This window comes from Magnolia sinica, chromosome 6 (genome assembly GCF_029962835.1).
Source record: "Magnolia sinica isolate HGM2019 chromosome 6, MsV1, whole genome shotgun sequence".
Lineage (NCBI taxonomy): Eukaryota > Viridiplantae > Streptophyta > Magnoliopsida > Magnoliales > Magnoliaceae > Magnolia > Magnolia sinica.
Genome location: NC_080578.1, coordinates 88729599 through 88752453, shown reverse-complemented (window position 1 = coordinate 88752453; position 22855 = coordinate 88729599). Strand labels below are relative to the sequence as shown.

General features: G+C 44.8%; 1 protein-coding gene across 1 annotated transcript; it reads left to right on the top strand.

The window, feature by feature from the left end:
- The first annotated feature begins 3668 nt into the window (after window positions 1–3668).
- On the top strand, window positions 3669–19164 carry LOC131249710 (uncharacterized). Its single transcript, XM_058250485.1, has 4 exons — window positions 3669–3724; window positions 3832–3895; window positions 18343–18507; window positions 18616–19164. The coding sequence occupies exons 1-4, from the start codon at window positions 3669–3671 to the stop codon at window positions 19162–19164; spliced, it is 834 nt and encodes a 277-aa protein (XP_058106468.1).
- The last annotated feature ends 3691 nt before the right edge of the window (window positions 19165–22855 follow it).

Below are 22855 nucleotides of genomic sequence, written 5' to 3'. Positions count from 1 at the left end.
TGGGAATTTTTGTTGTATTTCTACTCTTAAATGTCCATCTATGTACGTGACCAATGGAACGGCTAAGATTGTCTTATCGAGTTACTTTTATGCTATACCTTAGAAATAATAGACCAATGGTCTAGATTAGGAAAACACGGACCCCTCTTGTCAGAACAGAAAGGGCGTGTATACTGTTCAAAGACGCCCGTCGTTTATGATATTAGACTGAAAGTCGTTAAGACTTTTTAGAAGGTTTGCTCAGACCGGAAACGGATTGGCTACTGCCCCTGACACCAGCCCCGGAGCTGGTGGTCGGTGCTTGTGGGCCCACCATGATGTATATGTTTCATCCATTCCGTCCATCTATTTTTCTAGATAAATTTATGGTAATATAAAAAAAATGAGATATATACCAGTCTCAAGTGGACCACATTACAGAAAACGGTGTTGAATGAACTTCGACCGTTAAAAACTTTTTGGGGCCCATAAAAGTATTGGATCAAGTTGATATTTGTTTTCTCCCTTCATCTGGATATTTATGACCTAACCAACGGATTGGATGTCAAATAAGCAGTACATCGAGCCTTAGGAGGATTTAAATGATGGATATCCAATCACTATTGTTTTCCTGTGGTGTGATCCACTTGAGAGTTATACCCTTCCATTTTTGGAGTAAAAACATAAAATGATATTTAAAAATGGATGAACGGAATGGATGAAACACATACATCATGGTGGGGTCCACAGAGCACCGACCACCAGCTCGGGGGCTGGTGTCAGGGGGAGTAGCCAATCCGTTTCCGCTCAGACCACACGCATGTGGAGCCTTGCTCATTCACACGCTACCAAACTTGCCAATATGGCATGCGCTTTCCATCAGGTGGGCCACACTTTTAGATCTTCTGGCTACAAAATTAGACAGTTTATCCCTTCAAGTGGGCCACATTATGCGAAAGATTTAGATGCCTAAAATGTCTTTTTCCTAGCCATTGTTTTTTTGTACAATATTGTGGCCATCAGGTGGGCCACACTTTAGATCTTCTGGCCTGAAGTCTAAACAGTGGCCCACCTCGTGGAAACACGGATCTTCACATGCGTACTTTCTCGTAGATGGCACCCTCTCCCTTGTTGTTAAACTATGTTTGTATTCTTTTTAACAACGTGCTAATGGAGGGGAGGGAGCGGTCAAGTTGTAAGAATTTTATAAGGTAGGTCGTATGCGTCAACGGTCTGGATTTTCATAACGGTAAGATAGTGTTATTTGCTGTACCATTAGACCCCATAAGGTTGGGATTCATCTGAAATCGTGTAAGGGGTGGTGTGCTACAACTGTGTTACAAGCATGGTGATCTAGTTAAACTAGGATTATTAAATTCGTATAAAGCTTAAGAGAGAAGAGTTTCGATGGGTTTCAAACTCCTCAAACCTCTAAACTATGAAAGCGGTGTTAGGTTCTCAAGCCTACACATGACTGAAGCTTATATTCCCATCTCGATGCTTCTCTAAAAGGTATAAAGTGCGAAAGACTGCGGCATCAAGCCTACAACGATGGTGTCTTAATCAGGTGTGAATTTTAATTAAGGTTTTTTTATCTCCATCTCTGATGCACTGTACGGTCATTCAATTCCGCAAATTATAATTTCAACAGCTAATATCAAAGACGACTGTGCACCAGTCATGGTGGATCAGTTCTTTTGAATCTATTGTCGAACCATTAGGCCCAAATTTGTGAGGTTTGTTTATAGATTATTAGACTCGAATCTAGACCGTGGGGATCACTCAACATGCTCTGGCATTATCACATATGGTATCAGGCTAATACAAATATGATAGAGAAGCTAGGGCTCAAGAGAAGCTAGGGCGTGAGGGGTGAAAGGGCCCCATGAGGGGGAGATCCCCTCTCCGTAGGAACAAGGAGAGAGAATCTTGAAGTCCCTCTCTCAGTCCTCCAGAGCGAGCTTCTTCATCGTAGAGAAGGGGATCGAAGAGAAGGGTTTCCTCCCAGAGAACCCGGGCTGTTCGCCCACCTAAGTTCGATTTCAGCGTGTTCATCGGGAACATCTCATTCGACACTACTAGCAAAGATCTTTGGAGCATTTTTAACAGGTACGGACGAATCCTCGATGTGTACATCCCCACCCACCCAGGCACAAGGAATCTTGGGGATATGCGTTTGTGTGGTTCGCTTATGAGCAAGATGCCATAAACGCGATTGACATTCTCAACGAGAGATGGGTGGATGGCAGAATCATTAATGTTAGTTGGGCAAAACAAAGGAAAAAGGCTGCGGCTAATGCAAATCAGGGCTCCCAATGGTCTGGGGTATTTCCTGCTAATGATCGCAATCAATACTCCTTCGATACAGGAATGTGGAGTCTCTCGTACGCGGCAGCAGTAGCCGCTGATAACCTCAGGAGGGACAGCAAGGGTGAACTTCCCAACCATTCCTCTTTAGTGACGAATCCAAGGGTGGTGAGGCAAAAACTTCAGGAACTTCAGCTGGGATTAGTATGTAAGGTGGCCTTGCCATACACATCAATTCTGAAATTAATCGATGCAATTAGGGCTACGAGTTTTGCAGCTACCACAATAGAGATCTCCAGGTTGTCTCCGTGAAGTTTCCTATTGATATTCAAGACTAAATCGGAGTACATCAAGTTCCAGAATGACGCTGCCCTCCAAGCCCAAATGGGCATAGAATCGATCTCCCCATGGGCTAAGAATATGGTTACAGGAGAGGAAGGAATCTGGATTAGATTATTCGGGATTCCAGCACACGCCTAGTTGGAAGCAGTGATTATAGATTTGGGGAATTATTTTGGAAGGGTCCTCCAAGTGGATGTCAATGCTAGGCTCGGGATTTTCTAGGTCTTCGCTCGCATCAAGGTGATGTTGCGTCCAGGGGTGGACCTCAGTCGTGTTCTAAGTCTAATGGTGCTAGAAGATGAATTCCCGGTATATGTGATGATGGAACCGATGGAATCCATAGGGTGCTAGCCAACGCATTCGCCGATGAACCAGGTTCCGGGTAGAACAAAAGAGTAGGTGGAAAGATCATTTAATGGCCCTCTAGAGTAGCAGTCATGCCTGAATCTTAGGGGTGAGAAGTCAGGCCAAGTCATAGGCCTAATGCTGGATAGAAGGTTAATCCCCTCTCAGTCTCAGAGGGCAACACCAGTGGTCTCCCAAGGGTGCCTCCCCCTTATTCGACAAAATGCCTTTATCGAAGGAATAGCCCATAGGAACATGATTACTATCCATACTAACCCCATATCCTAAGCAGGAAATGTAGTTTTAGATTTCCCTCTAAGACCAGTCAGCGACCTAGAGTTACAAAATGCCTTAGACCAGTCAATGAGTCAGTTGGTTAGGTACTCCCCTATTAGAGCGGTCAGATCACTGGACAGGATTCAAGAGATTCCCCAGATAGAGAGGACGACCAACATAGCTCCTTAGGTTCTAATGCCGCTGTAAGTTGATGGTGATCTGCTACGGAATGTTGGTCGACTGTTGTTTATTTCCGCTCAAGATCAGCTGAAAGCTCTCCTATAGTCACAAGTGAGAAGGGTCGCATTAAGGGCGTTTCTAAGACAGATCGCCTGCACCTCCACCAAAGGATGCTGCCCTAATAGGCCAAATTCCGAATGTTCTGGCGGACGTTTCTATAGTGGAAGTGCCAGCAATAGATGACATTTTCTACGGGGTTACTAGAGAAGAATTCAGGGAAGTATCCAGAGAAGAGGTTAGTGAAGAGTGTGATCACACTGGCCCATTTCAGACTCCCAACCCAATCTCTTATAAAATAGAATTTGTAATAGATTTGTCCCCTTTCTTTTCTCCGGCGGCCAGGCTGGAGAGGCAGGAAACAGTCCTCACTCAAGAAGTCCCAGTTGATTCTAGGCCAAGGTCCTCAGTAATTTCTTGTACTTCAGTTGTTCCTCAGTAGATGCTAGGTGCTAGTAATGAGTCCTCAGGCCAGTAGAAGACCAATCATGGATCTACTGAAGAGAACTCAGGCCATAATAGTCCCAAAACAGAGATGCAGTGTAACGCCCTGAAATTCGGGGGTCGAGCATAACTCAGCTCCCGAGTTCCAAAACATCACTTATGCAACATATTTCATGATGGATATATGTTGACTGTATTAGTGCATAAAACATGGAATAGATTAAGCCCAAACACAGATATAATTCAGGGATAAATGAATAAAGCAAGTAAAAGACTTATAGAAAAATATGTGTACAAGTGTAAATCCCTGAAGTACATATACAAACCGGGTCGTATGAAAGTGTTACTTATCAAAATTAAAGTATCAAGTTACATCATTTAAATTCCCAAAAAGATAATCCCAGAGTCCCGCGCATCAGACCAAGGCTCGCTAGAACCCGTCTGAAAACTGCATATAAGAGAAAGCAGCCTCATCATCATCCAACTCCCGCTCTGCCTCAGAAGTCGCATCAACATCTGCAACATCAGAACCTAAGACAGAGTCTGGTAGGTGTTTAACACCGCCCCAGAACGTGGGAGTGAGTGATCAACTCAGTAGAACAATAAGGCACTGGTTGACATATTATCAGTTCAATCAAGCAGTAATGATAAAGCAGAACAATTAAATAAATCCTAAGTACTCTTGTTAATGCAGGGATGTATGCAAAATGATGCGTGCCCTCACGCGTACACCCTCAACGTCTTCATCTTACCTTACGCATGACATCACCTCAAAGTGCGCCATATTTACAAAGCACATGCAAATGCGGTGCATGGATATGATTACCAAGTTGTTATTAGTCCATTTTCATACAGCAGGATTGGGAAGCTAAGATACCTTCCTCATATCACCATCCAAACAGTGATCCATTCTAGGGTCGTCAGTCCTAGACATCTCATACGATCATATGTTTGAGGTCGTAGCAAAGGGCTCGTCACCAATCAATGCACGCCTTTCATACCTTTAATACCACAGTTCGGCTCGTCACCTCATTGCGGTATCCAGGTATACTCGAGGTCACTACAAAGTGCTCATCACCAATTAATGTAGGCCGACAGCACGAATATAGTGTCCCATACCACCATAATCAGCTCACGAGTTTAGTTGCTCACTGGTCACTACGGGGAGGGTCGTCACCCCAGCGTAGGCCGACAGCTCGACCAAGGTGTCCCATACCACCATGTCCGGCTTATGAGTCTTAGCGGATCAAGTACCATGGTTAATAGGATTTCACTGGTAAGTTTGGTATCCTAGATTTAAACAGTAGCGTCCATACATGGTGAACATACATCGGACAATCGGGTTACTTGACGAACTCGACTAGCACGAGCGCACGTTGGGTTGAACGACATAGAGTGCGCAAACACTCCGCATGGCCAAACCACTGCCGCCAACTCTAATACGACTCGGGTTCGTCTAATACGTCCTAAGTGGAGAAAGCAACCTCAACCATGAACATAGGGTCGATTACCGATTTCCTGGACTAATGCATAGTCCCAAACATATTACACTACTACAGATGTTCACATTGAATGAAAAACAGTAAAGGAACAACAACTCAAATCATGATACATAAGCACTTGAAGAATATCAACTTAACATAAATGTAAGCATATGTAATGCTTGAAATTAAACGACAAGGAATGTAACTTGCATAAAGGAAATCATGCACATCAAAGGGAGTGTTGAGAATCACTTCTCAACGCCCGCAATTAGTGTAAGAAGTTACACTTTAGATCATTCATGCATTCCTACAAACACTTAGAATACATGGAACAACATACATGACGTATGTTGCAAAACAAGCATTTAGACAATTCCTTTTACTAAGGAGTTGTCATACATACATCTAGCATACATACACGACAAATAATCATGGCAAACACAAGTGCGTATTTTATACGTATACGGTACTTTATACATGTACATAGAATACACAAATCTCAATATAACGCATGCATATCAGGAAAGCAACGTAAACACAACATTTGACATGTGAAATCTCATCCATAACAAGAATAAATCACTAACTGGCATTGAAAGCCTTGAAAACCATAACCTATACACTTAAAGTCCGTACCTTAAGTAAGGAAAGAACACCGAATTGATTTAGACGAGTTGTCTTCGTCAACGGCGATAGAATACCCTAAAACAAGGATAGAAATGAGTTACAACAACACCAAGACTAATCTAAGCTCTAACACAGGTTAGGGTTAGGTTAACTTACCCCAAGATGAACTCAGAACCGTCAGAATAACGATTCAAAGTGAAGGTTCAAAGATGCAGAAGAACAAGGAAGAATCCAAGATGATTCACCAACTTATCTCTCACTATCTCTCTCTTTTCCACTCTCTTTCCAAGCTAGGGTTAGAGAAAATTCGTATGGAAAAGAGGGCTAGGGTTTAAGGACTATAAATAGGCCTATTATTGATGAAAATAACCCCAGGGTCAAGGTATACTTAAAGTATAACCAAAACCTGCCTCTTACGATCCAACGAAGCACTTCTGGTGGGCCTAAGACCACGAAAGGTCGGACTTAAGCTCACTGACCATGGATCTAGGTCAGGCTGAGTTTTCGAACCAACCGGCTCTTCAGATCAGCTGTGGTGAACCACACTCAATTCAACGGTCACGGGATCTCGATCAGGTCCACAAGCATAAGGATATGCCTGGGCCACCTTCCCTGATCAGAGGGTGAAATTGGGTCAGAATCCAACGGTCAGATAGCTTAAAATCATCGCGCAAGCGACACGACTCAGATTTCATAAAAGCTTATTAAATTCCAACCGTTTTCACACTCTTCACTCCGAACTCAATCAAATCGACCTAGAACATCATCTGGACTTGATTTTCAAGGTGATGGTCAAGCCCAACATAGTGACCGCAACAGCCTAAGATCATCGCTAACGGACTTTCGACGCGCGGTCCAGGTCCGATCCAGATCTTCCAAAAATTCCCCAGAACAACTGGATTTAGCGATGGATCCCAGATTTCAGAGTAACGTAGCGCTAACTAATCTACAAGTTTTGAGCCATGCAGATACAATTTAAAGTGATTGATGCGAATTTCACAAGCAATCGAGTATAGCGCTAATTACCCCAAAAACACTACTAAGGAAAGATTAGCACAAAAATTTCCAAGGTCGTTACAATCTACCCCCCTTAAAGAAAATTTCGTCCTTGAAATTCATACCTTCATAAATTCCTCAAGGATCAGAGGGTAGGTCTTCTTGACCTCAGCTTCAGATTCCCAAGTAGCCTCTTCCACACCATCATGTGTCCATAGCGCCTTCACAAGAGGGATAACCTTGCTACGCAATACCTGCTCCTTCCTGTCGAGAATACGCGTCGGTCGTAGTACATAAGTGGCATCCTCACTCAACTGCACTTGCTCCCAACTGATAATATGCGAAGGATTAGGAACGTACTTCTTCAGCATAGAAACATGAAATACGTTATGCACACCCGCAAGAGGTGTGGGCAAAGCAAGGCGGTATGCTATCGCTCCCACTCGATCCAGAACTTGAAATGGACCAATAAATCTCGGCGTCAGCTTTCCCTTCTTACCGAACCGCAGAACTCCCTTCATAGGAGAGACCTTCAGAAAAACATGGTCTCCAACCTCAAACTCAAGCGGTCGACGCCTCGTATCAGCATAACTCTTCTGCCTGCTCTGCGCTGTCAGAAGTCGACGTCGAATGATGTCAACCTTCTTTGAAGTCACCTGCACCAACTCCGGGCCAAGCAAACTACGCTCACCAATTTCTGCCCAGCAATGTGGTGCTCTGCACGGGCGACCATACAACGCCTCATAGGGAGCCATGCCGATACTCGCCTGAAAACTATTATTATACGCGAACTCTACATACTGAAGACAATCATCCCAACTGTCCTTGAAATCCAAAACACAAGCTTGCAACATATCTTTCAGGACTTGATTCACGCGCTCCGTTTGCCCATCTGTTTGCGGATGAAACGCGGTGCTGAACTTCAGTTTCACACCCATCGCTTCCTGGATACGAGTCCAGAAGATAGATGTAAAACGCGTGTCTCTATCAGACACAATCTCCAAGGGAACTCCATACAGACGCACTATCTCCTTGATATACAACCTAGCCAACTCGTCTGCAGAGTAAGTGACTCTGATCGGTAAGAAATGTGCCGACTTCGTTAAGCGGTCGACGATCACCCAGATAGAGTCATATCCCTTCTTCATCCTCGGCAACCCAGAAATAAAATCCATAGAGATGAAATCCCACTTCCATTCAGCTATGGGCATGGGCTGTAACAACCCAGGAGGTCGGCGATGCTCTGCCTTGACCTGTTGGCACGTGAGACAACGAGAAACAAATTCAGTAATCTGGACCTTCATATTGTCCCACCAATAACTTCTCCTCATATCCTGATACATCTTCGTGCTACCTGGATGCATCGCAAGTTTAGAACTATGGGCTAACTCGAGAACCTCCCGTCTCAAGTCAGGGATGTCAGGAACACATAACTGGCCACGAAAACATAGGCCCCCATCAGAACTAACACTCCAGTTGGAGTTCTCATCTGTACCAACCCGCTTCACCAAAAGCTCATCATTTGCCTGAGCTGCAACGATCCTCTCATCGATAAGGGGCTGTACACGAATGTGTGCGATAACCTCATACGGCTCAACCACCGTAAGCTTCTGCTCAAAATCGCGCACGAATTCCAACATATCCCACTCTGCTATCATCAGCGGAGCCGCAAACTCTATAGCCTTCTTACGACTCAACACATCTGCCACAAGGTTCGCCTTGCCCGGATGGTAAGAAATATCAAACTTGAAGTCCTTCAATGTTTTCATCCATCGGCGTTGCCTCATATGCAAATCACGCTGCGTGAAAATATACTTAAGGCTCTTGTGGTAGCAAAAGAGCTCGAACTCCTCACCATAGAGGTAATGTCTCCAAAGCTTTAATGTGAAGATGACAGCTGCTAACTCCAGGTCGTGCGTAGGGTAATTCTCTTCGTGTTTCCTCAACTGACGTGAAGCATAAGCAATCACCCTGTCCTTCTGCATAAGGACACAACCCAGGCCAACGCGAGAGGCGTTAGTATATATAACATACTTAACCCCTTGCTCTGGCAATACTAGCACAGGGGCGAACGTCAACTTGTCCTTCAGCTCCTGAAAAGCTAACTCCGCCTACTCACTCCAAGCAAACTTCAAATCTTTCCGTGTCAGCTGTGACAGCGGTCTGGCAATCTTCGAGAAGTCCTGCAAGACCCGAGAAAACTCCTTACCTCAGTAACTGAACCAGGCTGCTTCCAGTCCTGCACTGCAGCTACCTTGGCAAGATCGACGGCTATTCCTTCCTTGGACACCACATGTCCCAAGAACTTGACTTCCTTTTTCCAGAAATCACACTTCTTGAACTGTGCAAAAAGCTGATTCTTCCTAAGAGTATCCAATACCGCTCTTAAGTGCTCCTCGTGTTCTGCCCGACTCGCCGAATATATCAAAATGTCATCGATAAAAACAATGACGAATCGGAACAAGAATGGCCGAAACACCCTATTCATCAGATCCATAAACACGGCTGGTGCGTTCGTCAGACCGAACGACATCACAAGGAACTCATAATGACCGAAGCTAGTCTTGAAAGCGGTCTTCTGCACGTCCCCATCCTTGACGCACAACTGATGATACCCTGACTGCAGATCAACCTTCGAAAAGTACCGTGCTCCCTTCAACTGATCAAACAGATCATCAATCCTGGGCAAAGGGTACTTATTCTTTACAGTTACCAAATTCAACCTGAGATAATCAATACACAATTGCAAGGAACCATCCTTCTTCTTCACAAACAAGACAGGTGCTCCCCAAGGAGACACACTAGGCCGAATAAAACCCAAGTCCAGCAAACCATCCATCTGCTTCCTCAACTCTTCCATTTCACTCGGAGGCATACAATAGGTGGGTAAAGAAATGGGCGCCGAACCAAGCATAAGATCGATAGCAAAATCAATCTCACGCTGAGGTGGTAGTCTAGGAATCAACTTAAACACATCTTTAAATTCCTGAACTACCGGCGTACTAACTAATGCCGATTCAGCCGAACTCTCCAACAGAGAAGAATAATAATAAATACGAAGAGGGTAACTGACCTGAACTGGGAAAGTAATAGTCTCGCCCTCAAGTCCATGGATCGTCACTAATCTAGCTTCACAATCAATCTCAGCTCGCATCCTCGTGAGCCAATCCATACCCATAATAACATCGTAGTGATAAAGCGGTGCAACTAACAAATCAACACGGATCGATCCACTTCCAAGATCGACCAAACAATCCAAACAACGCTTGCCCAAAGCAGAGAAAATCCCCGTAGCGGTAGTAAGCGTCACTCCTTGCATAGGAACAGATTTCAAACCCAAATGCCTAACTGCCGCATAAGATATAAGAGAAGTAGTGGACCCCGTATCCACCAACATAGAAACGGGAATACCTTCAATGTGCGCTTTCACCTCGAAGGACCTCGGCACTAAGTCAGACATAGGCACTTCAGCTGAAAGCGCATGAGCTCGAGCTTGCTGCTGACGATTCGGCGGAGGAACCATGGGCCGCTGAGGTGACCTGAAGCTAGGAACTGCAGGTCTGAAGGATGGATGAGCTGGCGTTGATCGAATAGGTGGAGGAGAGATCACCTGAGGCATCGGACGACTAATCCTCTGCGGTGGAGTAAAACCACTGGCTCGCATACGGGAGAAGCAGAAACGGTCCAAATGCCCTATCTTCCCACAATATGAACATCGAAGATCAGCTCTCATCTCCTAAGCGGGCGGCGCTGAATGCCTCGGAGGAGAATCTGCTCGCGGCCTCTTGCCGAGGAAAGGTGCACCATGAAAATTCGATCGCGGCCTAGGAACCATCGGTGCTCGCATGTGGGACGCTCTATCCCCGTCCTGCTCTGCTCTCAAGGACATGCTCACTAGCTCCGCATACGAAGAAATGCTAGCACAACAAATCTTCGATCGGATCTCAGGTCTCAATCCCTCAGAGAAACGCCACATCCTCATCGGCTGATCACCCAGGATCAAAGGAACATACCGCCCCAACTCAGTAAACCGGTTCTCATACTCTGTCGCCGACAACCCTCCCTGGCGGAGGCGAAGGAACTCACTCTCCTTCTCATGTCGGTACGTAACCGGGAAATACTTCTCGTGGAAGCGCGCCTCAAACGCCTGCCACGACCACACAAAATCCTCCTCGACAGTGCAAAGAACACTGTCCCACCACAGACTGGCCTCCTTCTCAAACATGAAGGTGACAAGCTCAACCTGCTCGACCTCAGAGCAGTGCAGCGGTCTCAGCATCTTAGAGATGCAGTCGATCCAATACTCGGCCTCCTCGGGTCTATGAGAACCCACAAAAGTAGGAGGTCGCAAGCGCTGGAATCGCTCGAAAGTGCCGCTGGCACTGGCGCTCCCAGATGGAGGCATAGGTGAAACAGGTGGAGTCGCCCCCACTGACTGAGCAAAGATGCCAGCCATGGAAGAGAGGAACTCCTGCTGCTGCTGCTGGTGGTGCTGCTGCTGCTGAATCTGCTGCTGCTGCATCAACAGCATCATCTGCTCAAACCTATCAGACGGCGAAGCAGACGAAAGTGCACGGCTCGGCTCAGGAACCGAGGGTGTGACTGGGGAAGCCATAGGTGTCGACCCAACACCAGCACGAGATGGACCTGCCTGCGGATCTGACTGGCTATCTCTCAAGGGAGGAACCCCAGCAAGCGACTTAATCAAAGAGAGACGGGCCGAAGACTTCGAACCCTTAGGAGGCATCCTTACATTCAACAGAAGATGCAACCTGTCAGATTCTATGTCACATAATCCATCCACACAGCAACACAACACAACTCCAAAGGCAAACAACATGCATTCCATTAATCAAAATCGTCGCAATACAAATAGTGCAGCAATACATGAATCACGACTAGGAAAGCATGAAAACAACAACATCTACACTTCAAACAACCACAGCAACTACAAACAACAACTACAACAACACCAACTACTCCAACTACAAAGCCAACAACGGCTACATACAGAAGAAAAACAACAAACAAAATAAAAGACGGCCACGACGACAGTTACTCATCGGAATTAGGAGATGAAGGCGGAGCACCCTTATTCTGCAAGCAACACAGGATAGACTTCAGAGTTCGAGTCACCTTCTTAAACTTATGTTTAACAAGGCCTCGAAGATTAACAATATCCTGGTGTAAAACAGCCTGCCCTTCTTCAAGCCGTGTAAGACGGGCATCTCTGGCAGTCTGCTCTGCGCTCTGCTCTGGCGCCACAGGAGGAGAGCTATCACTCGAATCCTGTGCCTCATCTCCTTCTTTGTCCTGCTCTGCTTCTTCCTCAATCTCCGCACCACCTTCAGCATAACTCTCTTCATCACCGCTCTCAAACTCAGCCTCACTCTCTGAGGCATGCCGACCAGAACCGATCTCCATCAGCTTAAGAGTCCTCAGATCAATATGACGAACGGGAACCGACTTCTCAGCTCCAAGCCTAAAGCCAAACTCATGTGCAAGCTTGCAAATGAGGTGGCCAAATGGAAGCGACTCGGTCCTCCTACTCGAATGAGCGATGAGAATAATCTGACGCAGGACGTACGTCGGCACACATAACTTTGCTTCCTACCCCACCTGATATAGGAAATCCACCATCAGGTGCGTACACTCGCTGCGATTGCTCCACCTTGGGTATACATTGAACGTAAATATGTGGTGAAGCAAATGGAAGTCGTCTGTCATGTAGGTAGCCAGAAGACTCCTATTCGGCTGCCATTCAACCAGACGAACACACAAGGATCGGGTGCGATGATCCCTCTCACACACACTGTTCACATTCTTCTCACTGGCATGTACTTCACCAAGTGGTACTTTCAGGAGGCGAGATATCAAAGCAACATCAACAATACCCACACGACCGTTACCACAAGGAATCTTGAACTGTAGAGGCTCCAGCGAAGGATCAAGAATATTGGCATAAAAGGCTCGAACAGTGCTAGCATTCGTGCGATACTCACCTTCAAACAAGGGACCCCAACCAACCCCTTCTAGGCGCTCCAACAACATAAACTCACCAAAGAGCCACGGATCAACATGAGCCTTAAAAAAGACTCTACGGCCTTCATAGACTCCATGCGACAACTCCGCCAAAAAAATTCTACTAACGGGAGCTCGAGGATCAAGGTCCCGCTTCGTCTGGAATTCACGAGTGGTGGACGTGCTTGCGGCGGCACCTCTCGGCCTTCGTGCATGGGTTGGGCGGCTCGGCCCGGCTTCAACCACGGGCGCTCTCTTCTTCCCCATCAAAGAAAGAAGGGAAGAAATGAAAAAGATGGCCGTCACAATCTCAAAGAAGGCCATGAGAAATGAGAGAAAGAGAGAAATAGGAAGATGGAGAAGCTTCCACACACCTAAGAGCCAAAAAGGGAATGTAGGAGCTCAAATGAGAAGGAAAGAAAGGGAAATCAGCAATGGGGGTGAGGGTTTTGAGATGGGGTGATGGGTTTGCACGAAAAATGGAAGAAGAAGAAGATTTGGGAGAGATTTGGAAGGATTTGGAGAAGGTTTTCAAGAAAGGGAGAGCTTAGGAGGGGAGCTTGTGAAGGAAATAGATGAAAGAAGGGGTTTTAAGGTGAAAACCGTGGAGGGGTGGGCCACACAAGGCCTAGGATTCATCGGCCCACACCGGCCCGCCCTGCTTGGCTCGCTGATCAGCGAGCCCTCGTCGAACCGGCGATAGCATCGCCGGTCTCTGGACCTTCTAGCGATGCCTTGCCGTTTTGGCGAGGTCCTCCTGGTCCCCCAAGGTCAAAAATATGTGGTTCCCCCCTTGGGCCCCACAGAAAATGCCCCGATTGGCCCCTTGCATGATTTGACGCCTATCGGGCCATTCTGGCAGAAATCTGATTCAAATAAAGATTTCTTAAAGGTTTAAGGGTTAAAACAAGATGATAAACCATCTAAACTCATTAATAGATGGTCTAGAAAAGGTTTCGGGTCACTGTGTGTGATTAGGAGAGAGCGCAGACTTGATCTCGGAGAAGGTTTTCAGGAAACTTTCGCCGATAGAAGCTACGGGGCACAAACACAAAAACTACGATAGACCCGCACCCAATTATACTAAAGTGGTGATAACGTACAGTGTGTGACCATAACCCAGGTCCGGTTTAATCCAGATCATGCTCTGATACTAACTTGTAACGCCCTGAAATTTGGAGGTCGAGCATAACTCAGCTCCCGAGTTCCAAAACATCACTTATGCAACATATTTCATGATGGATGTATGTTGACTGTATTAGTGCATAAAACATGGAATAGATTAAGCCCAAACATAGATATAATTCAGGGATAAGTGAATAAAGCAAGTCGAAGACTTATAGAAAAATATGTGTACAAGTGTAAATCCCTGAAGTATATATACAAACCGGGTCGTATGAAAGTGTTACTTATCAAAATTAAAGTATCAAGTTACATCATTTAAATTCTCAAAAAGATAATCCCAGAGTCCCACGCATCAGACCAAGGCTCGCTAGAACCCGTCTGAAAACTGTATATAAGAGAAAGCAGCCTCATCATCATCCAACTCCCGCTCTGCCTCAGAAGTCGCATCAACATCTGTAACATCAGAACCTAAGACAGAGTCTGGTGGGTGTTTAACACCGCCCCAGAATGTAGGAGTGAGTGATCAACTCAGTGGAACAATAAGGCACTGGTTAACATGTTATCAGTTCAATCAAGCAGTAATGATAAAGCAGAACAATTAAATAAATCCTAAGTACTCTTGTTAATGCAGGGATGTATGTAAAATGATGCGTGCCCTCACGTGTACACCCTCAGCGTCTTCATCTTACGTTACGCATGACACCACCTCAAAGTGCACCACATCTACAAAGCACATGCAAATGCGGTGCATGGATATGATTACCAAGTTGTTATTAGTCTATTTTCATATAGCAGGATTGGGAAGCTAAGATACCTTCCTCATATCACCATCCAAACAGTGATCCATTCTAGGGTCGTCAGTCCTAGACATCTCATACGATCATATGTTTGAGGTCATAGGAAAGGGCTCATCACCAATCAATGCACGCCTTTCATACCTTTACTACCACAGTTTGGTTCGTCACCTCATTGCGGTATCCAGGTATGCTCGAGGTCACTACAAAGTGCTCGTCACCAATCAATGTAGGCCGACAGCACGAATATAGTGTCCCATACCACCATAATCGGCTCACGAGTTTAGTTGCTCACTGGTCACTACGGGGAGGCTTGTCACCCCAGCGTAGGTCGACAGCTCGACCACGGTGTCCCATACCACCATGTTCGGCTCATGAGTCTTAGCGAATCAAGTATCATGGTTAATAGGATTTCACTGGTAAGTTTGGTATCCTAGATTCAAACAGTAGCGTCCATACATGGTGAACATACATCGGACAATCGGGTTACTTAATGAACTGGACTAGCACGAGCGCACGTTTGGTTGAACGACATAGAGTGCGCAAACACTCCGCGTGGCCAAACCACTACCGCCAACTCTAATACGACTCGGGTTCGTCTAATACGTCCTACGTGGCGAAAGCAACCTCAACCACGAACATAGGGTCGATTACCGATTTCCTGGACTAATGCATAGTCCCAAACACATTACACTACTACAGATGTTCACATTGAATGAAAAACAGTAAAGGAACAACAACTCAAATCATGATACATAAGCACTTGAAGAATATCAACTTAACATAAATGTAAGCATATGTAATGCTTGAAATTAAACGACAAGGAATGTAACTTGCATAAAGGAAATCATGCACATCAAAGGGAGTGTTGAGAATCACTTCTCAATGCCCGCAATTAGTGTAAGAAGTTACACTTTAGATCATTCATGCATTCCTACAAACACTTAGAATACATGGAACAACATACATGACGTATGTTGCAAAACAAGCATTTGGACAATTCCTTTTACCAAGGAGTTGTCATACATACATCTAGCATACATACACAACAAATAATCATGGCAAACACAAGTGCATATTTTATACGTATACGGTACTTTATACATACACATAGAATACACAAATCTCAATATAACGCATGCATATCAGGAAAGCAACGTAAACACAATATTTGGGATGTGGAATCTCATCCATAATAAGAATAAATCACTAACTGGCATTGAAATCCTTGAAAACCATAACCTATACACTTAAAGTCCGCACCTTAAGTAAGGAAAGAACACCGAATTGATTTAGACGAGTTGTCTTTGTCAACGGCGATAGAATACCCTAAAACAAGGATTGAAATGAGTTACAACAACACCAAGACTAATCTAAGCTCTAACACAGGTTAGAGTTAGGTTAACTTACCCTAAGATGAACTCAGAACCGTCAGAATAACGATTCAAAGTGAAGGTTCAAAGATGCAGAAGAACAAGGAAGAATCCAAGATGATTCACCAACTTATCTCTCAATATCTCTCTCTTTTCCACTCTCTTTCCAAGCTAGGGTTAGAGAAAATTCGTATGGAAAAGAGGGCTAGGGTTTAAGGACTATAAATAGGCCTATTATTGATGAAAATAACCCCAGGGTCAAGGTATACTTAAAGTATAACCAAAACCTGCCTCTTACGATCCAACGAAGCACTTCTGGTAGGCCTAAGACCACGAAAGGTCGGACTTAAGCTCACTGACCATGGATCTAGGTCAGGCTGAGTTTTCGAACCGACCGGCTCTTCAGATCAGCCGTGGCGGACCACACTCAATTCAACGGTCACGGGATCTCGATCAGGTCCACAAGCACAAGGATATGCCTGGGCCACCTTCCCTGATCAGAGGGTGAAATTGGGTCAGAATCCAACGGTCAGATAGCTTAAAATCATCGCGCAAGCGACACGACTTAGATTTCATAAAAGCTTATTAAATTCCAATCGTTTTCACACTCTTCACTCCGAAATCAATCAAATCGACCCAGAACATCATCTGGACTTGATTTTCAAGGTGATGGTCAAGCCCAACATAGTGAACGCAACAGCCTAAGATCATCGCTAACGGACTTTCGACGCACGGTCCAGGTCTGATCCAGATCTTCCAAAAATTCCCCAGAACAACTGGATTTAGCGATGGATCCCAGATTTCAGAGTAACATAGCGCTAACTAATCTACAAGTTTTGAGCCATGCAGATACAATTTAAAGTGATTGATGCGAATTTCACAAGCAATCGAGTATAGCGCTAATTATCCCAAAAACACTACTAAGGAAAGATTAGCACAAAAATTTCCAAGGTCATTACATGCAGCCACCCCAGATTTCTCTTATGGGAGCCAGGAAATCTATTTTGATGAAACGGTCTAAGGTGTTATAACAAGAGGGGATTGAGAATCTAGGCTTCGAAGGTTGAAGAGAAGGGCGGTAAATTCAGATTATGTTACTAATGGATAGAGTCCTTATTTGGAATGTGCGCAACATTGGAAATCGCTGCTCTGTGTTGTCCTCTAAGAGGCTCATCCAAAAATTTGCCCCCATGATTGTGGCGATTCTCGAACCTATGCTCTCTAACGATAAGAGTGGGGGTTGGTTTATCGCTGGGATTCCACCAATCCTTCTCCAACTCAAACATTGGGAGGAAGATCTGGGTCTATTTCAGAACCCAGATTTCTCCCTCTTTTATTAATATTTTTAACCAATCGTTGTCTATTGCGTTTACTTTGTAGAATTTGTCCCTGCCTATCACGATTACCTTCATATATGCGAGCTGTGACAAGTTTCAAAGAAGATCTCTATGAAGTGATCTGGTAGCTATCTCTTCAACCCTTCACAGCCCCTGGGTTGTGGAGACTTTAATGCAACAATTGCAACTAATGAAAGAAGAAGCAGAAGGGTTGTAGACAGATCCAACTTGGAAGAATTTGTGGCAACTATAAACAGTGCCGGTTTGCAGGATGTAGGCTTCTCAGGCAATCAGTTCACTTGGAGCAATAATCAAGGGCGGAGCGGCCTGCATATGGGCTAGGCTGGATAGGGTTCTCATGAATGCGGCCTGGTCTTCTATGTTTTCGAGATTCCAAGTCATCCATCTCCCCCGGATTAATTCGAACCATGCTCCTCTATTATTGGTTTCTCCCCAGTTATCAACCCCATCAGTGAAGCCGTTCAGATTCTAGAATATGCGGATTAGACATCAATCCTTCAATCGGGTGGTTAAGATTACATGGAATTCAGCTAGCTCCAATCACCCTATTTACAACGTGTTGACCAAGTTGAACATCGTCAAATAGGCCCTGGAGGTATGGAATAGAGATGTCTTTGGAAATATTTTCTCATAGCTGTCTCTAGCTGAGCAAGAAGTAGAGAACTGCAAGTGTCTTATGCAAGCCGCTACGGATGCTGCAGGCCTGGATAGTGACCTGCAGGAAAGTTATATCAAAGCCTCTAGGAATCTCGCCCGTTTACAGTTGCTGGAGGAAACATTTTGGAAGAAAAAAGTGAGGGTAAGCTAGCTGGACACAGGTGACAAAAACACCAAGTTTTTCCCAGCAACAGTGAAGGAAAAATAAAGGAGATCAGTTATCCACAATATTGTACTGGAGTTTGGCCAGTCGTTAGATGATAATGCTGTCATTAAGCGTGCAGCGGTGGATCACTTCGAAGGCTTGATCAAGGCAGTGCCATGTTTAGTGACTAAAGGCCTGCTCAAGGTTATCCTGTCTAAGATTTCTCCTGACCAGAATGTCATGTTGATGGCTTTGCCGACCAGTTTTGAAGTTCAACAAGCCGTTTTGTCAATACTAGCTGATGGCACAGCTAGTCCCGATGGGTTCCTTGGTTCCTTCCTTGCTGCTTGTTGGGACATTGTGGGCAAAGACCTGCTTGATGAAACAACCTTCCTGTTTCAAGGTGGCCCTCTTCTTAGAGCGGTTTCTGCGTCCCAGATATGTTTAGTCCTAAAATCGGCACCGCCTAAGAGATTCCTAGACTTTAGGCCAATCAGCCTCTGCAACTGCCTGTACAAGATTTTCTCTAAAGTTATTACAGCCAGGTTGAGTCAGGTCATGCCGCTTCTCATTTCGGCAGAAAAAGGGGCTTTTGTCAAAGGAAGGTCTATTACGGAAAACATTGAGCTATCTCAGGAGTTTTTTGAGATATGAACAGAAAGGTGTGAGGATGTAATATTGTGTTAAAATTAGATATGGAAAAAGCCTATGATAGACTAGACTGGTCTTTCCTTAAGCAGGTTTTACAGAGATTTGGTTTCTGTCCTTCGTAGGTCGCGTTAGTTGAAAAATGCTAAGCGAACTCCTGGTTCTTGGTGCTTGTCAATGGAGAGATTTCGGGCTTCTTCAAGTCCTCTAGAGGTCTTCGGCAGGGGGACCTGATATCGCCAAGTCTTTTTATAATAGTGACATAAGTTCTAAGTAGAGGGCTTAAATCGTTGTGCGTCCAGGGCTGTTGCATATATCATTGGGTAGGTTGTTATGAGACTACATGATAGGCAGAGGTTATCTCATATGAGCGCATGTTATGCGCAGGATTGATGCATGACTGGATTGTATGACTCATGCATCTCGCATTGTGTGTTGTGATTACTATACGCCCTAGCAACATCAGATTCATAGCCTCCACAGGCATATCGTGGATGGAAAGATAGGACACTGAAAATCTGTTACTAGCATCGGACTAAAGTTAACTCTTGGTACCAGAGGACGCCCCAACATCGAGACCGAGTGGATACATATGAGTGCATGAGGGTCATATATTAATAGGCCACGTCTCCTACTGTGTCATGGTCGGTTGGGAGGGGGTGTGACCTTACCCGCCTGAGTGAGGGGGCAATGTCTAGGTTGAGTTTGACCAGCTTGAGGAATGGGTCCTCTATCGACGAGCTGGGCCCGATATTGGCAGACAGATAGTGAGGTCTCTTTCACTTACCTAGTTATGCGCTCGGATAGGGGCGAAAAGTTGGCGTAGACTGTAATAGACCCCAGTAATTTTTCAGAGATGAACAGTACTGATATGTGGACTTATTGAGCAGGAGTTGCATACTCATTCATTCATTTATTCACTATCCACTCTTGTTGATGGTGCGCAACTAATTGTTGTGTACTTTCGTAATGGTCAGGATTTTGGTTGGTGTGTGTGACTAACTTGAGATCAGGAGTTTACCACATTGAGTCTGACTATCTAAATTTAGATATGGGACTAGTTTGAATAGAATTCCCTTGTGATGGACCTCATAGCTTGCGATACTACGTACTATCATCTCGACTTCACTCCAGTTTAGTCATTTCATTTGTACCTCATATTGCATTGCATCCTCGACATCTGATACTTGACTCTTTATGACATTGTATTGAATACTTGGCTTACTATGTCTCCGCATTGCATAGCTGATCTACATTACTTCCTCAGTATTTGGCTTATTATGATATGCATTGCTTACTCTAATATCGCTTACTTGGCACTTACCTTATGCACACACTCACACCACCCTCTAAGCTTTCTATAAGCTTATGCACGATAAATGCATGCAAGTGATGTTAGGTTGCAGCAGCAAAGAGCTTGGAGCATGTAGCTGACTTCTGAAGTTTTAATTTTGACATATGTATTTCTCTTTCAGTATTGTATTCAATTATTTATATTAGTGGATATGTGATGATGATGTTGCCTTTGTGATTTCGGTAAACTTGTGGTTATGCTTCTTATGAGATAAATGTACGTTGAAAAATAAAATAAAATCCTCCTTATAGGATCCCAAGATCGGAACCTGGCATATGGGCACTATGATCCGAGAATAGGGCACTACGGAGGCTATTGGCACCAGATTCGGTAATCAGGATTCCTGTGAATCCGATTTCGCTGTCTGGGGCGCGAAAGAAGTTGGTATCAGAGCATAACTTGGGAATACTTAAAGATAACATCACATATCTGCTGATAGCTGCCCTACACTCTATAATTGTTGAAAACTTAGGATGGTTAGACTCCCGAGTTCAGATAACTTAGAAATTTTCTAATACCGTTGAGATTGTGAGGCTGCTTAGTGTTCCAGTCTCGATCATTTCTGACTAGGATCCAAGGTTCAGTAGGATCACCATAGTGTTGATGATGCGTCTTCGGAGGGCAAGGTTCAGTAGGATCACCATAGTGTTGATGATGCGTCTTCGGAGAGCGCTATCTTTATTCTTTTATAAATTGATTGAGCCATGACATATATACTTGATGATGTTTCCTCTACTCTTGTCTATTCTATAAATTTCGAGGATGAAATTTTTATTAGGTGGGGAGAGCTGTAAGGCTCGTATCTTAGACCGTACCATTTCGTAGCCCTCCGTGGTCGTCTCGGTCGATTTTGGCGACCCTCGACCTGTATCTGATGTTTGCACGCGATCCTAAGCCGAGTCTTGCATATCAGAGTCGACTCGACTTGAAACTTGTACCCTAGCAACCATACCGTCGCCGCAGTTCCAATACCGCGACTCGCGCATCAATCCAATACCTGGGCCAAGGATGTGGATCTGCATTTGGTTCAAGGAAAACGCTGCGCGCTGCAAATACCGAGGGAATCTCTATGATACGTCACATCAACCCATCAATCAAATGTCAAGTACAACACTCATCCCCAAGTACAACCACCTATCCCTAAAGTCAACTCTCTCCCTTACATGTCAAGTACACATCACTCCACCACTCACCATCCCTCTTTTCCATCACCTCTCTCTCTCTCTCATTCTCTCTCTCCATTTTTTTCAAGCAACCCCCATGAGATGTGGACGTCCATGGCTTCCATGAGAGAAACTAGGTGTGGCCCACTCCCTACCACCCAATCCCACCCTCCAAAATCGATCCCAACTGTTGAAATTGTACCTTTAGAGCTCTAACATACACTAGTAGAAGAAAGAAGATGAGATCAAAGGTGGGTGTTCTTCTAAGGTTTGATTTGTGTGGTTTTGATGATTTAAGGGCCCACATATGGTAGGACCCACCTTGATGTATGCATTGTATATGGAGGGCCCATAGTGGTGGGGTCCCTCCCCTTCACATGCTTCTTCCTTTCTCCTTCTATCTCTTCCTTTCATTTTTTTTTATGTTGATGATGAAGTGGGTGGCCACCTGCGTGGATCCTACCATGATGTATGTACACTATAGCCTCACCGCTCATCTGTTTGGGATCCACCTATAATGTATTGTACATCCACTCGTCCAATAGGTGGGGTGCTGCTGGACCTTTTGTGTAACGCCCCGGTTTTTAAAACCCGAGTATATTACTCGTCCTCCAAAAACCCGAGTATTAGCCTATAAAATTTAGTGTAAATTTAAACCGCCTATTATTAATCAGAGTGAATAGCAACGAATCTAGAGTAAACCATGCATTGTATAAAAGCACTTAAAACACTATAAATAAAATCCAAATGTAGCGCCCATACAAAACTTATACAATCCCAAATAACAAAGTTCATATAAACAAAAACATGAATCAATCAACTAGTAGTGGAGCTCAGTATGGGTTGCAAGGCCCCCGTCTAGCTCCTCAGCTACCAGATTTGCTCTAGCAATCCAGTGAACAGCATCAGCTCGCTCTACACCTACATACTCTATACTGTTGGATATTCGATAAATGAGTGGCCAGCTTAGTGTGAATTCCCCTTAAGATTACCACCGCCGCCTTAGCAAACATAGTTTAAAGAAAAATAAGGAAATAATCCAAAACAGGTAAGATGCAGTCTTATTAAAGTGCATGGATGTATGAATGCACATCGACTTGGGGATGCTCATCCAGTCGGACTGGGGCTCATCACCCATGCAATCATCGACCTGGGGATGTATCCAGTCGGACTTGGTCTC

Coding starts and splice junctions, on each gene's coding strand:
- LOC131249710 (XM_058250485.1), top strand. CDS start 3,669: ATGACATTTTCTACGGGGTTACTAGAGAAGAATTCAGGGAAGTATCCA. Junction 3,725..3,831: donor GGGAAGTATCCAGAGAAGAG/GTTAGTGAAGAG, acceptor TCCGGCGGCCAG/GCTGGAGAGGCAGGAAACAG. Junction 18,508..18,615: donor TTTGGAAGAAAAAAGTGAGG/GTAAGCTAGCTG, acceptor GAGTTTGGCCAG/TCGTTAGATGATAATGCTGT.